The 13398-nt window shown below is 43.0% G+C and overlaps 1 protein-coding gene across 4 annotated transcripts in view; it reads left to right on the top strand.

The window, feature by feature from the left end:
• The window catches only part of ERICH6 (glutamate rich 6), a 41289-nt gene extending 37565 nt beyond the window's left edge, over positions 1-3724 (top strand). The window contains exons 13-14 of one of the 4 annotated variants that reach the window (XM_066599734.1): positions 1126-1177; positions 3313-3724. In XM_066599734.1, the coding sequence (XP_066455831.1) occupies positions 1126-1177; positions 3313-3591 (331 nt within the window). In that variant the 3' untranslated portion in view covers positions 3592-3724. Of the gene's footprint in view, positions 1-1125; positions 1364-3312 lie in introns of all 4 variants that reach the window. The other 3 variants (XM_066599726.1, XM_066599718.1, XM_066599744.1) reach the window with 3 other exon arrangements.
• The last annotated feature ends 9674 nt before the right edge of the window (positions 3725-13398 follow it).

The following is a 13398-nucleotide window of genomic DNA, read 5'->3' as shown; positions in this document are numbered from 1 at the left end:
GCGGCAGAAGTCTGTGATATTCACCCTATGTTTTCAATGGGGCTAGCGCTGCTGCTGCTTCCCCCATTTAAAACACTGAGCGATATCACAGATTTCTTCTCTGCGATGCGCAGCTCTGCTGAAACAATGCAAATGAGTATGAAACCATTGAAAATCATTGGTTTATATTCATCGCTGTTGCATCGCAGAGAAAAAAATCGCAAGTGAGTGTCCACCCTAAGAGTTGCTGGGTACTTTTTCTGCCCAGTGTCTGCTGGCACATATGATGCCCAAAGCTGTCACTGACAGCCAAGTTGAAGAAATTGTAACTGGGTGTTAAATAGGAAAAAAGAAAGCAATTGTATAGTATTCTGGACAGTCCACATGTCCCAAGTGTGTAGCATGCTGGACAAATGAGATATAGTTCGTGTAAAAGTTTTAGGCCGGTGTGGAAAAAATGCTGCAAAGTAAGTATTTAAAAAAAAAATAGAAGGCATCTTATTGACTCCAAATGTATTCTGCAGCAGGACAACGACCCCAAACATCCAGCTAATGTCACTAACAACTATCTTCAGTGTAAAGAACAACAGGGAGTCCTGGAAGTGATGATCTAGCCCTACAGAGCCCTGATCTCATCATCATCTAGTCAGTCTGGGATTACATGAAGAGACAGAAGGATTTGAGCAAAACAACATCCACAGAAGATCTGTGGTTCTCCAGGATGTTTCAAACAAACTCCCTGCTGGGTTCCTACAAAATCTCTGTACAAGTGTGCCTTCAAAACAGCATCAGTTCTTTTGGGTAAAGGGCGGTCACACCAAATATCGATTTGACTCAGATTTCTCTTTTGTTCATTCACTTTCCATTTTGTTACTTGACCAAAATACTATTAACACTTCTATTTTGGAAGCATTCTTACTTTACAGCATGTTTCCACACCTGACTAAAACTTTTACACAGAACTGAAATTAGTTGCTATACTATGGCATTGCACTGCAGTTGAGTCTTCTGTAAGACCATGTAGATAGTGACATATCATTAATACTATGTATATAGTGTGACAGCGGTGACAAGCTGCTACCTTGTGCACTGCTAACATTCATTTTCAGTTGCATTAATTGCTTTATTATGTCTTTAAATATCCAGGATAAGCGTGAACGCTGTGGGTGGACAGTACCTGGACAGCACAGGTAGCAAAGTAAGGCGATGGCAGTGGAAGAGGCCTGACATTGTGAAGCTTTGTGCTCCGTTCAAACCAATCTTTATAGCCTTGAATCATCAAGTAGGCATCAGAATATTTGAACAAGACCGGATGTATGTTACATTTTTGGCAATGGGAAAACAAGCAAAATTTGGTGTTGGTGTTAAAAAACTGATATCCGAGGTAATGTTTATGAGCCTCATTGCAAAACGAGGGCGTACTGATATTGGGGCAAAAAGCGCAACAAAACAGGACCTAGATAATTGTAGAAGAACATACATAGGACAGCTTCAGTTCTTAAGTATATAAGATATCCATTGTTGTAAATCAGACACTTTGAATGTAATAGTTAAAAGGTAGAAAGAGTTTGCTGTCAGCCAGGGTTGCATCTGGCAATTGTGGGTCTCTTGGAAAGATCTGGGATTCTCCTCCCTCACATTCTGCAATGACAAAAAGCGAGACGATGTCTACTTGTTGAGGGGACACGAAAAAGGATGTATGATGCAAGTTCATCTCTTATTTCCCCGTGTGTCTTGCATCAAAAAAGAAGTAGTAGTAGAGGGCAGCATGTGAAAAGCTACATGAGCGTACAGATTGTCCATTGCTTCAGAGCCTTGTACTCCTTAAATGTCTTATTAATGTCACATCGCCAGTCTGCAGGTTCCAAATGCTAATGTGTGTCTCTGCAGGGCAGCCTGGTCATTCAGCCATATTTATACCTTCCTGTAGCCTTGCTCTGAGCTCAGTTGCAGTTCTTACTAGTAGTCAAGGAACAGTATCCAGTTCCACGGACAGCGGACAAATCCTTTAGGCCTCTTTCACACGGGCTACAAAATATTGCTACAAAACGCACGTATGTGAAGCCCGTGGGTTCTTTCACATGAGAAAGAGCAATGGGCTTCACACGAGATTGAAAGTGGCCTTATGGAGAACTTTAAAGGGAGACCCTGGCACCAACATCTTTGAGACGGATGACACGTCCTTATTCAGTTGGCAATAAATAAGGATTTGTCATACGTCTGAAACCTGTTGGTGCTTGGGATGTCCGTGTCTGCATTCTAAAGTTCTCCAATAAAGGATCTGTCCCCTGTCTGTGGAGCTGGATACTGTTCCTCTACTACATGTTTTCCCTGGCTATGTGGGTTCCAGGCTTCGGATTATCTGGACATGCACATGGACGGTAAGCTTCCTTGAGGGCTTCCACAGACGAACATATGTGCAAATACATTCGCTGCAACGGAGTGTATTTGCCCATTAACAAGGTTTTGGGAGGCAATAATCCGTCGGATATGCACGAGCCAGTGCATATCAATGTCACTTTTGCGCTTGAAATGCCAGTTTATACTCACATGTGTTACTCCCTTTCTGTGGAATAGAATGGTTACCAAATTAGTGCCAAATGTTGTCTTTTTTTTGTTGCATTTTACGCAGGGTCACACCCTTAGTCTGGGGTCACACAGGGCATCTTTCCGAAATCCTGCGGAAATCTCGTGGAATGACCGCATGGAAATTCTGCAAGATTTCCAGCGGAGAAATGTAGCTTCAAAACCCGCAGCCTTTCGCCGCAGCTTTTGAAACGGCGTGGCCATCGGTATTCCGCAGAGCCAGATAGATCTTCTTTCTTCAGCACAGCGGTTGCGTCCAGACATGCCGGACGCTTGCACAGTGCAATTTATTTATTTATTTTTTTTAATGTCCTGATTTCTTGCGGATCTGCAGCACAGCCACAGTGACAGCTGTGGCTGTGCCAGAAATAGGACGGCTTCCATTGACTTCAATGGAAGCCGTCCCGTGGGATGCGCAGACAAAATGAAGCATGCTGCGATCCATTTCCGCACACCAGGAAAAAAATCACATCCGCGGCTTGATTTGTGGATCTCCCGTGCGGGGTTCTGCAAATCACATCCACCCATGGACATTGGACCGTACAGTAATCACTTTTAGCCAAGGTTTGTGATAAAATACATATATACATGTATCGTGTATACTAGGTTACTCAACATTGAATTGCGCTAAATAACTTATTGTAGAAGCAGGAAACGATCTGACTAGATCATTACAGATACTGCAGTTTAATTGTAAATGTTCTTATGGCTTTTTCTCACAATTTTACTATTCTCTTTATTTGAAAGGTGGAGGGAAGAGAAAGCGACGTGCAGAAGGAAACAGCAGAGGAGGAATTAATGCTGCTCGCCATCAAGATCAAGTTTCTGAGCTTAATCAATAAATGTCATGAGTGCCTGAATTTCCCATCTAAAAAGCAGTGGGACAGAGTGAAGCCGCCATCGTTCCTGGTGGCTCAGGCACAGAAGCTAATCTACCTCTGCAGCGCTTATGACATTAACAAGGAGGTCTGCTCATCAATCCAGGATATCTTAAGCAATTACGTAGCCTGTGATCTACCCAATTAGTGATACTTCACATTCACGTCACATGCTGCAGTCCTGACATAAGTAATTACGTGTATCATTTTATGTGCAATGTAGGCCGTTCTGTAAGCATGTCCCATAAGTAATTTCTACTAATAAACATAGCATTCATTTATTTCCTTCTGCTTATATCGCTGCACACAAATTACATCACTGGAAGAAGAATCTAATTTACAACATATCACAGAATAACGCCAGGTGCCAGCAGGATGCACCCACCTCCCTCATACAACTCTGTGGCTTGTCTCCATCCTGCTGATGCTGATGCTTTACCTGCCCTTTTAGCAGTCAGTATGCAGTTTTCAGTGATATATTATAAATTTGAGTTCTTTTTACATATTATGCCAAGCTATCAGCTTGTACCTGATATTTAGCATTTTTTGAAGGATACAGCCTGCGCTTGGGGTGTTGGGGAAGACTGTCAGTAGGTTGTGGGGTGTTTTTACAAGGTGCTGAGCATGGGCAGCCCACCTGATCTAATAGTATAGACATGAGCATACTAGGGCGCTTTCATATATGCGCTGGGGATTTTACTTTCCTGCTCCATTCAGTGAGCAGGAAAGGGGATTTCCTGTGACTAAACAGCTCTGTCTCTGGATGGAACCAAACAGCGGCGGACGGACCCCATTGACGATAATAGGGTCCACACACTTCTGGCCCAGCTGGGTATTTTGCTTCTGGTATTTTCAGACGGATCTGTGACGGAACCTTCGGTTGGAGGTTCCGACGCAGATGTGAAACCAACCTTAGCCAGCGTGGTGCATTACACATAACCGTGTGTCTGGCATAGTGTAGAAGCCATATTTGTGTGAATTTAGAATTTTAAGCAGCGCCCCCCTTCATGGGCAATAGGTGAGTAGACTTTCATTGGTGTTCCCTAGCTGTGCAGCATCCATCATATAATCTTGCACAAATTATCACTCAAAACTATCCCAATCGGGCTCCATATCACGCACAGACTAGAAACTATTTCATACAGTAGAAGTCCAGTTAACCTAGAAGTATGTTTTTAAAAAGCGAGAGGAAGGCATGCCCTAATACGTCGGGGTACTTTCACAGAACACTCTTAAGGCTCTGTTCGCATCTGAGTTGGCCATTCTGCCAAACATGCTGGGAAAAAATAGAGTAACATGTTGCTTTATTTTTTTTTAGAAAAACGACACTGCAATTTTCCATGCAGTTTTTTGAGACAAAGCCAGGAGTGGATCAATCAGGAAGGGGAATTAAAGCCCTTCCCTTATATTACTGCATAGTTTGTAAGGTTGAGAAAGACATACATCCAGTCCTCCTTTTAACCCATTTCAGCCTTTGACTCATTGTGGCATAAAAACTCTGTATCTAAAACTACTCTAAGGGCTCCTTGTTTGCGCACGCTTTTGCACTCGCAAAACCTTCACGTGCAAAATACAGAGAATAGACCTCATTGATTTCAATGGGTTTGTTCTCATAAGCATGTTTTGCTCTATTTTCCTGCATTTTGCTCAACAAAACTGCCATACAAGTCTATGGCAGGGGCGAAACTGCGCAAGAGGAAGGGTCTGCCACTGTGCAAAACGCACAGAAGAAGACAGCTGAACCTCATTAGGTTGTCAATTGCCAATCAAATTGAAATAAATGGTATAGTTTTGTCCCGTTATGCGGCTGTGATAAAGGACAAAGAGATGCCCGTGTGTTTAATACGGATCCGTAATACCGACGTGTTACAGATAACTGCAACTTTGGTCCTGTAAAAATACAGATCTGACACAATTCATTCCAATTCCTAGAATAATGTTAAAAATGGATCAGTAGAAATGCACCAGGGTTCAATCTGCGCCTCAATCACTTACCATTGAGTTTGGCTGTAGAATAAACCGCTATTTGTGACCAATCACAGTGGGTCCATTTAAAAAAAAAAATAAGTATGTGCAATTCTCAGTGCAAATGTATATTATCTCACAATAGGTTAATGTCAACGCATCGTAATTTGTGTTCATTGCTGTGTAGCGCAATAAATCCAAACATTGGGTCAGTTACTACGGGATGTCAACACATATTGCACTTTGTTAGTAATTATTTGTAAAAGTAGCACAGAGAGAGAACAGAATGCACAAGGATGCCTGGCGTATTCCTCGGCTGTATATTTCATCCAATCAAATTAGCTAAAATATTTTGCATGTTTCTATGTATCCAAACAATGTTCCAAATCACAAAGTGACATTGCAAATGCAAATAAATCGATACATACAGCTGCATCCCCCTGCCCTGTATCACACAGCTACGGAATAAACATTGGGAATACCGTGAGCCGTGTTCTGCAAATCCCGTAAAATGTAATTCCTGACAACACAAGGAACACAGCAGATTAAGAACTAAATATCCTGAGATTCCAGAGCCGTCTCACCATAGATTTATCTGCAATCACCAACCCTGTGATCAACAATTGTGCTTTATGTTTGACATCAGACAAGTACAGTTTGGCACAGAAATACATTTCTACTGTATTGCAAGAATGAAAACCCTGAACAGTATATGTCCATAGCACCAAGTCTAATGCAGAGGTAGGCAACCTGTGGCTCTCCAGCTGTGAAACTACAATGCTGGCTGCAGTATCACAATAGGAGAAGGGTATAATGCCTGAACAAGCAGTATTGTGGAAGTTACAGAACATCACATCTCAGCAGTGCAGAATCTTGTGCTTCTATGAGAGTCAGCAGACTGTATCTAGAAGGTAGTTCTTTCATTATTTGCAATGTGCCTTTCAAGATGTGCCTTTACAATAGTCACCGTTGCCTATGAAAATGGACAGGTTATGAATGGTTTCACCAGACGTGTGGGCCAATGTAGAGTCTTCATGCGTGGCTGCTTTTCCAATATTGGTGAAGTGCACTAATGCTAGCCCCTGGGGCTTCACTTTTCTCCTTCTGCATATAACATACTTGTATAAGTTGCTTCTTATGTCTCTGCAAGAAAAGGTATAGATGATAGGGTTTAGAAGAGAGTTTGCTTCCCCCAAGACAAATAAGATGTCCTTTAGCATGTCCACGAGCTTGCAAGAGGTGCAGGTGGCTTGGATTATTCCAATGATGTAGTAAGGACCCCATGATAAGGCAAAGCAGATAATGACTATAAGAACAGTTCTGGCTGCCTTAAAGTGTGATGAACGTGCGGGGTGGTTGCTGGGAAGCCCACTAACAGCTCTAGTCCTCTGAATCTGTCTGTAGTGAAGATAAGCAACCCTTCCAACAGCTGTGTGTAGACACACAATAGTCACTAAGGCTGGGAGGAAAATAACGAAACATAGAACATACAGATAGTCACTTTTTGCTGCATAGAAGAGTCCACAAACTCCTGTGTAATTGCTGTGCTGCAGTGAGGGGGTTATTAAAGGCATGTGGCCAACAAAGAAGGAGACCACCCAGAGAACTGCCAGAGAAATGCCAACACACTTAGTATTCATAATCTTGATGTAGTAAAGGGGCATCATCACTGCCAGATATCTGTCAAGGGAGATTAGGAGTAGGGTTAATATGGATCCAATACAAGGAGTGACTGTGAAGCACAACCTTAGCAGACAGAGGAACAGGCTGGTATCAAATTCATCATCCAAGAAATCATCTAGGGCTTCCAGGATGCACATGAGTCCAACCAAGAGGTCTGCTGCAGCCAGGTTCAGGATGAAGATGTAACTCTTGTAGCGCTTCTTCTTCAGCAGCTTGGACAAGATGACAATAACCAGGATGTTTGCCGCTGGGATGAGGATACTGAGCGCAATATGGAGAGCAGCATAGATGAAGTTGGACATCTTCTATCTTGTGAAAACCCTACAAGTACTTTCCACGACCCATCTTCACCTTAATCCTACCTCATCTTCTTGAGGCACCTTTATCTAGAAGTGTAAGGGCCACCATGAGACACTGGTGGTGAGAACTCTGATTGCATGCAGGGGGCTCTGGTTGGCCTCCATTCCTCGGATACTCTATGACTTGTCTAGATGAGCTCTGTCCAGTCCCTCTGTAATCCCTGCTCTGTATGCAGGAGAGGAGTGGCTGCGGGGGAGTTCTGCTTCCTGATGGAGACACAAGAGACAGAGGGAGACAGGACCGAACAGATAAACACATATTAATCCTTTTGGAGGAGAAGACAGGAGTCTGCACAATGTCACTGCTGCCTGTTCTGGGAGCTCTCCTATGTACTACTGACTTCAGCACCCAGGACAGTTCCAGGTGGATCAAGCATGCAACTATAGTCCTTGCCTTTAGATGAGCATTATACTATATATGAGGGGGTGATGATAAGTCTTTGGCTTTACCCAGAAAGACACGAGATAGGAAGATAACTCTTTACATTTATTCCACATACTCTCCACTGATGTCAACACACTTCTTACATCGGTATTCCAAGTTCTGTAAGCCTTGCAAAAAGAAGGATTTCGGTTGTGCCTCAAACCAGCCATCCGTAGCAGCCATGGCATTGGAAATGGTGTGAAATTCAGCACCCTTAAGGTGTTTCTTCATGTTTAGAAACAGATGATAGTCGGAGGGAGCTAGATCTGGTAAATAAGGTGGGTGGTCAACCAGCTGGAAGCCTAGCTCCACCAATTTTGCCGTGGTTGCTTGTTCAGTGTGAGTGGAGGCATTGTCTTGCAGAAGCAAGATTCCTTGGGACAGCTTGCAGCACCTTTTGGCCTTCAGAGCTGCCTTCAATTGGTCCAAAAGTTCAATGTAATACCCTGCATTGATGGTAGAAGAATTTTGAAGGTAGTTCACTAGCAGCCTGCCCTCCTTATCCCAGAACACAGACGCCATCACCTTAGTGGCTGATTTTTGCACCATGAACTTTTTTGGGTGAGGGGAACCACTGTGCCTCCACTCTTTTGACTGCTCCTTTGTTTCAGGGTCATACAAATAAATCCAGGTCTCATCCATAGTGACCAGTCGATCCAGGAAGTTCTTATCAGTCCGGAAACACTGACAAATGGACCGGGAAGTTTTCACTCGCATGCTTTTCTGATCTGTTGTCAAACATTTGGGGACCCACTTTGCAGATTGCTTCTTCATGTTCAAAGGCTCATGGATAATGACACAAACCCGTTCACAAGAAATCCTCATGATGTCTGCTATTCCTTCAGCTGAAATTCACCGATTCTCCAATAGGAGGTTGTGCACAGCATCGACGATCTCCGGACCAACAACCTCTCTCAGTCATCCAGGACGTTCCTCATCATTGGTGCTGAAGTGGCCCGTTTTAAATTTGGCAACCCAGTTCTTAACTGTAGAATATGAAGGTCATTGATCCCCCAATGTCTGCGACATATCACCATGAATATCCTTCACGGACTTTCCTTGCAGAAACAAGAATTTTATCACTCCTCTGCTCTCATTTGCTGTGAATATCGCCTTAGACTCCGCCATTTAGTTTTCCCGCGTGCCTAGATCACTGTTGTCATGAGCTACAAACACAAAATTTTGAAAACATATATTAGACACATAAGGCTTTCATGTAATGTAACATTCGTTACCATAGAAACAAAAAAAGAACAAAAAGCCAAAGACTTATCAGCACCTCCTTGTATATAATATCCAATTCTTCCTTGATAGTCAATGTGTGCTGTTTTATGGCAGGCTGTAGCCCATGTGTATCATGTACAGTTCATACAGCAGGTAATATGCTGATGGGTTCAGCAGTTATGGACATCTGAATTCCCCAGAGCCCAGGGTACCATTGCTGCCCCCTATAGCTATCCCCCTGTCCTTTAGCAGAAGACTTCAGGAAGTGACTTCAATCATGATAATAACATAAAATATTTGAGAAGTGTTTCCAGATCAAAACTTAAAGGGGCTATCTCATGAAGACATCTTCAGTCAGTCTGTCATTCTGATGGACTTGAGTCACCCTTGTATTACATGGACAGTGAACGGCCACTGCATACAGTAATACTGCATTTCCCATGCAGTGGCCGCAGCAGAGGACACACCTGCCTAGATAGGTCTGTCCCTGCAATATGTAAGCTGTTTGCTGGCGGTGCCAGGAGAGGGACTCGGGGTGAAGCTAGATAATTGACATATTCAAGGGCAGTGAATTACCAAGGAGATAGACATCCTGAATGAAGCACTATCACGTGTAAATGGGACCGTTTCCACACAGCTTACTGTCCTTTTTTGCGCTGCCATTTTGAACCAGCTCAGCGGCCTAATTAGTCCCAGGTGTTAGCAATTAACACAGCGAAATAGCGCAGTTGGGCATGTAATTTTGTGCAGATGGCATGCCCCTTTGCACATGCCCATACACTCCTATTGAACTTCGAATGTGCACAAAAATAGAGCATGTTGTGAATTGCTTTGCTCAGACAGAAATCTGTGAGCAAAAATGCAGAATGTGAGGGAACCCATTGAAATCAATGGGTTCTATTCTCTGCGTTTTTGCGCGTGCCAAATCGTTCGCACAAACTGCAGACAATAGAACCCATTGATTTCAGTGAGATAATATACACAAGCTATTTTTACTTGGACCCAGATAAGTTCTTTTTCCCACGGGTGTGTGCTGTTTTTCATGCATATTGCGTTCGCACCCCGTTGTACATTACATGTGCATTTGCACACCCCTATAGACTTATATGAGTCCTTTTGGTGCGCAAATGCACATTAATTGAGCATGTCCTATTTTTTTGTGCACGCAAGAAATGCACACACAAAACTGGGAAATGTTTACAAACCCACTGATATTAATGAGAAATGCAAACCAGAATCCAGCTCCTCTGCAGAAGCTCCCACACAAGGACTGTCTAAAAACCACAAGTGAGGCCTCTTTCACATGAGCGCTGTGGGCACGCATTAGAGGTGCACACTGAATGCACTTCTATAGGAACCAATCGGTTCCTATAGATACGTTCACATTAATAATTCTTAGGCGCGCTAACTGCGCGCACCTAACAAAGATAGGACATGTGACTGCATGTCGTATGTAAGCTCCATGGAGCCTCCAAAGATAGGACCGTCCTGACCTATCTTTGGTGCATGCCTTCCATAGACTCCTATGGGAGCTGAAAAAGCATGCACCACGCACCTCAGATCATGTGAATGGGCTAGCTTGAATTAATCCTTTCACGCGATCTTTAGAGCAGTATAGCCGCAATCTTTTTGCGCGGCTATATTGCATGCAGACGTTTGTGTGAATGAGGCCTGATAAACAGGAAAATGGGGAAAGTCCAGCGTTGGTTTAAGCGCTTTCAGTTTTTATTAACCCCTTAGTGACCAGCCCATAGCCCTTTTACATCCTGGCCTGCTGGGCTTAATTCCCAGAGGACATAAAAACATGCTTCCTCTGGGGAGTAAAGCCCTGCAGGCTCTGGATGTGACAGCTTCATGCTGTCAGTTAACAGAGGTAGTCGACGTCTTGGAGCTGTCATCCCGGGCCACGGGACCCGCCTCCCGGTTACGTGATCGCCGGTATTAAAAACAATGGGCGATATCGCAGGTTTTTCTCAGCGCTGCGAGGCTGGAGTGAAGACATTGCGAATGAATATGAAACCATTGAAAATCATTGGTTTCATAATTATGCGTTTTCACTCACTCTCACATCGCAGGAACTCAGTGAGTTCACTGTGTTAATCTATAACACCAGAGACTAATTAGGCTGCCCAGCCGATTCAATCATGGCGCGGGTGTGTCCTGTAATGATGTGAACAGATCTGACAGCGTAGAAAAGTACAGTAGAAGGTGCACATTCGTGTGTGATGGGCTGTGATTGCACTCCCTTCACAGTGCTAGTCAGCGTATCTACCATTAATGCTAAAATCTGGCGTAAACTATTTTGCAGATTCATCCCAATGTGGTTCAGCTCAAAACTATTTCAAAACCTCTGCTTCCTGTCAGTGAATGTAAATATTCATGTTTATATCTAGGGGTTAAAAACCTGTCCTGATTGTTCAGTGTATCAGAGCTAGCAAATACCTAATGTATTTGTTACCATCAGAGTAACATAGTGGGATAGTATGTAAGGCTGAAAAAACAGACATGTCCATCCAGTTTAGCCTATTACCCCCCAATGGTGATCCAGAGGAATACAAAAAAAACCCAATGAGGTAAAAGCCAATTTTCCCCATTTAAGGGAAAAAAATTTCTCCATGACTCCAATCTGGCAATCGGAATAATTCCCGGATCAACAACCCTACTGAAATAATCATATATGATTAAGGGCAATATGTTTGCCTGAAACTTGTAAGACGGCACATGTCCTTTGTTCATTCAGACCTCTTCCACACAGATGACAGTGATATCGCCACGAGAAAATCGCAGCAATATCGCATCTGTGTTCTGCATTTTTGGCAATATCACAATTTTGTGTCGCTACAAAGTCATACGTGGTGCTACAAAGTCATGTAACTTTGTACCACTCTTTTGCCAGGATTTTCATGGGGGCAAGGAATATAAGCCCTAACCCAAAAATAAGTCCTGGCTGTATAAAAAGTTTTTTAAAAACACAATACATTACCTAACAGGCGCTGTCCACTCCACTGCACGTCTCCTCGCAGGTCCCTGGCACCTGTTTGAAGTGTTCAGGCAGCACTTCCTGGATTGGAGATTTAAAAACCCTGCCTCCATTAAGCGCTGGCTCTGATTGGTTCTCAAGCACTGCGGCTCAGCCAATCACTGCAGTACTCAATGAACCAATCACAGCCATTCAACGCTGCATCTGATTGGTTCTCGAGTGCCGCAGCTCAGCCAATCACTGCAGCACTTGATGAACCATTACAGCCATTCAATGTGATGCCTGTGATTGGTTCATCAAGCGCTGCAGTGATTAGAGCCAATCAGAGCCAGAGTTTCCTGGAGCTCGGGATTTTAAACCTACAATCCAGGAAGCGCTGCCTTAAGACCTTCAACAAGTGTCAGGGATCTGCGAGGAGATGTGCAGTGGAGCAGACAGCGGGTATTAGGTGATGCATTGTATTTTTTTTAATGCAGGCAGGGCTTAGTTTAGGGACAAAAAATAGGAGTTCCCACTGTAAAAGTTGCACTGCACTGCACGAAAACACTGTTTTTGTGCGATGTGATACAACAGAAAGGAAGGCTCTATAGGGAAGCATGGGCTACAAAACAAATCGCGGCAATATTTAGCAACACACAATTTTTTTTCTTGCAGCCTACAAAACATTACTAATATGTAGGAACCCATGGGAAAACATGAGCTTCATATACATGCGATTTGTAACACTGTCGCATCATGATAAAATTGCACGATTTTGTCACTCGTGTGAAACGGACTTATGTGTGCTTGGATTGTTTAACCCCATAGTGACCAAGCCTGTTTGCGCCTTAATGACGAGACCAAATTTTGGAAATCTGACATGTCACTTTAACATGGAATAACACCAGAAAGGTTTTGCATTTCCAAGTGATTCTGACATTGTTTTTTCGCCACATGTTGCACTTCATTTAGGCAGAAAAAGAGACCGAAAGAATTTGTGTATATTTATTAAAAGTGCCAAAATTGGGTAAATTTGGAAAAAATCGTCATTTTTTTCACATTTCCAACTGCAATATCTGAAATATGTTCAAACATAATATAGACATTTTTGATAAGATATATATTTCCATCTGTTTACTTTATTCTGGACGCACATTGGAAAAACTTTCGTTTTTTTAACCATTTAGGAGACGTACAAATTTAACATTAATTATCAACATTTTGAGGAACACTTTATTTTCCTACACCTAGCCAAGATTGCAAAGGCTCATAGGTGTCAGAACGATAGATACCCCCAGGAATGACCCCATTTTAAAAACTAACACCCCTTAATATATTTAC

The sequence above is a fragment of the Eleutherodactylus coqui genome, chromosome 1 (genome assembly GCF_035609145.1).
Source record: "Eleutherodactylus coqui strain aEleCoq1 chromosome 1, aEleCoq1.hap1, whole genome shotgun sequence".
Lineage (NCBI taxonomy): Eukaryota > Metazoa > Chordata > Amphibia > Anura > Eleutherodactylidae > Eleutherodactylus > Eleutherodactylus coqui.
Note: the sequence above shows the minus strand (reverse complement) of the source record. Positions and strands in the feature narration are given on the sequence as shown.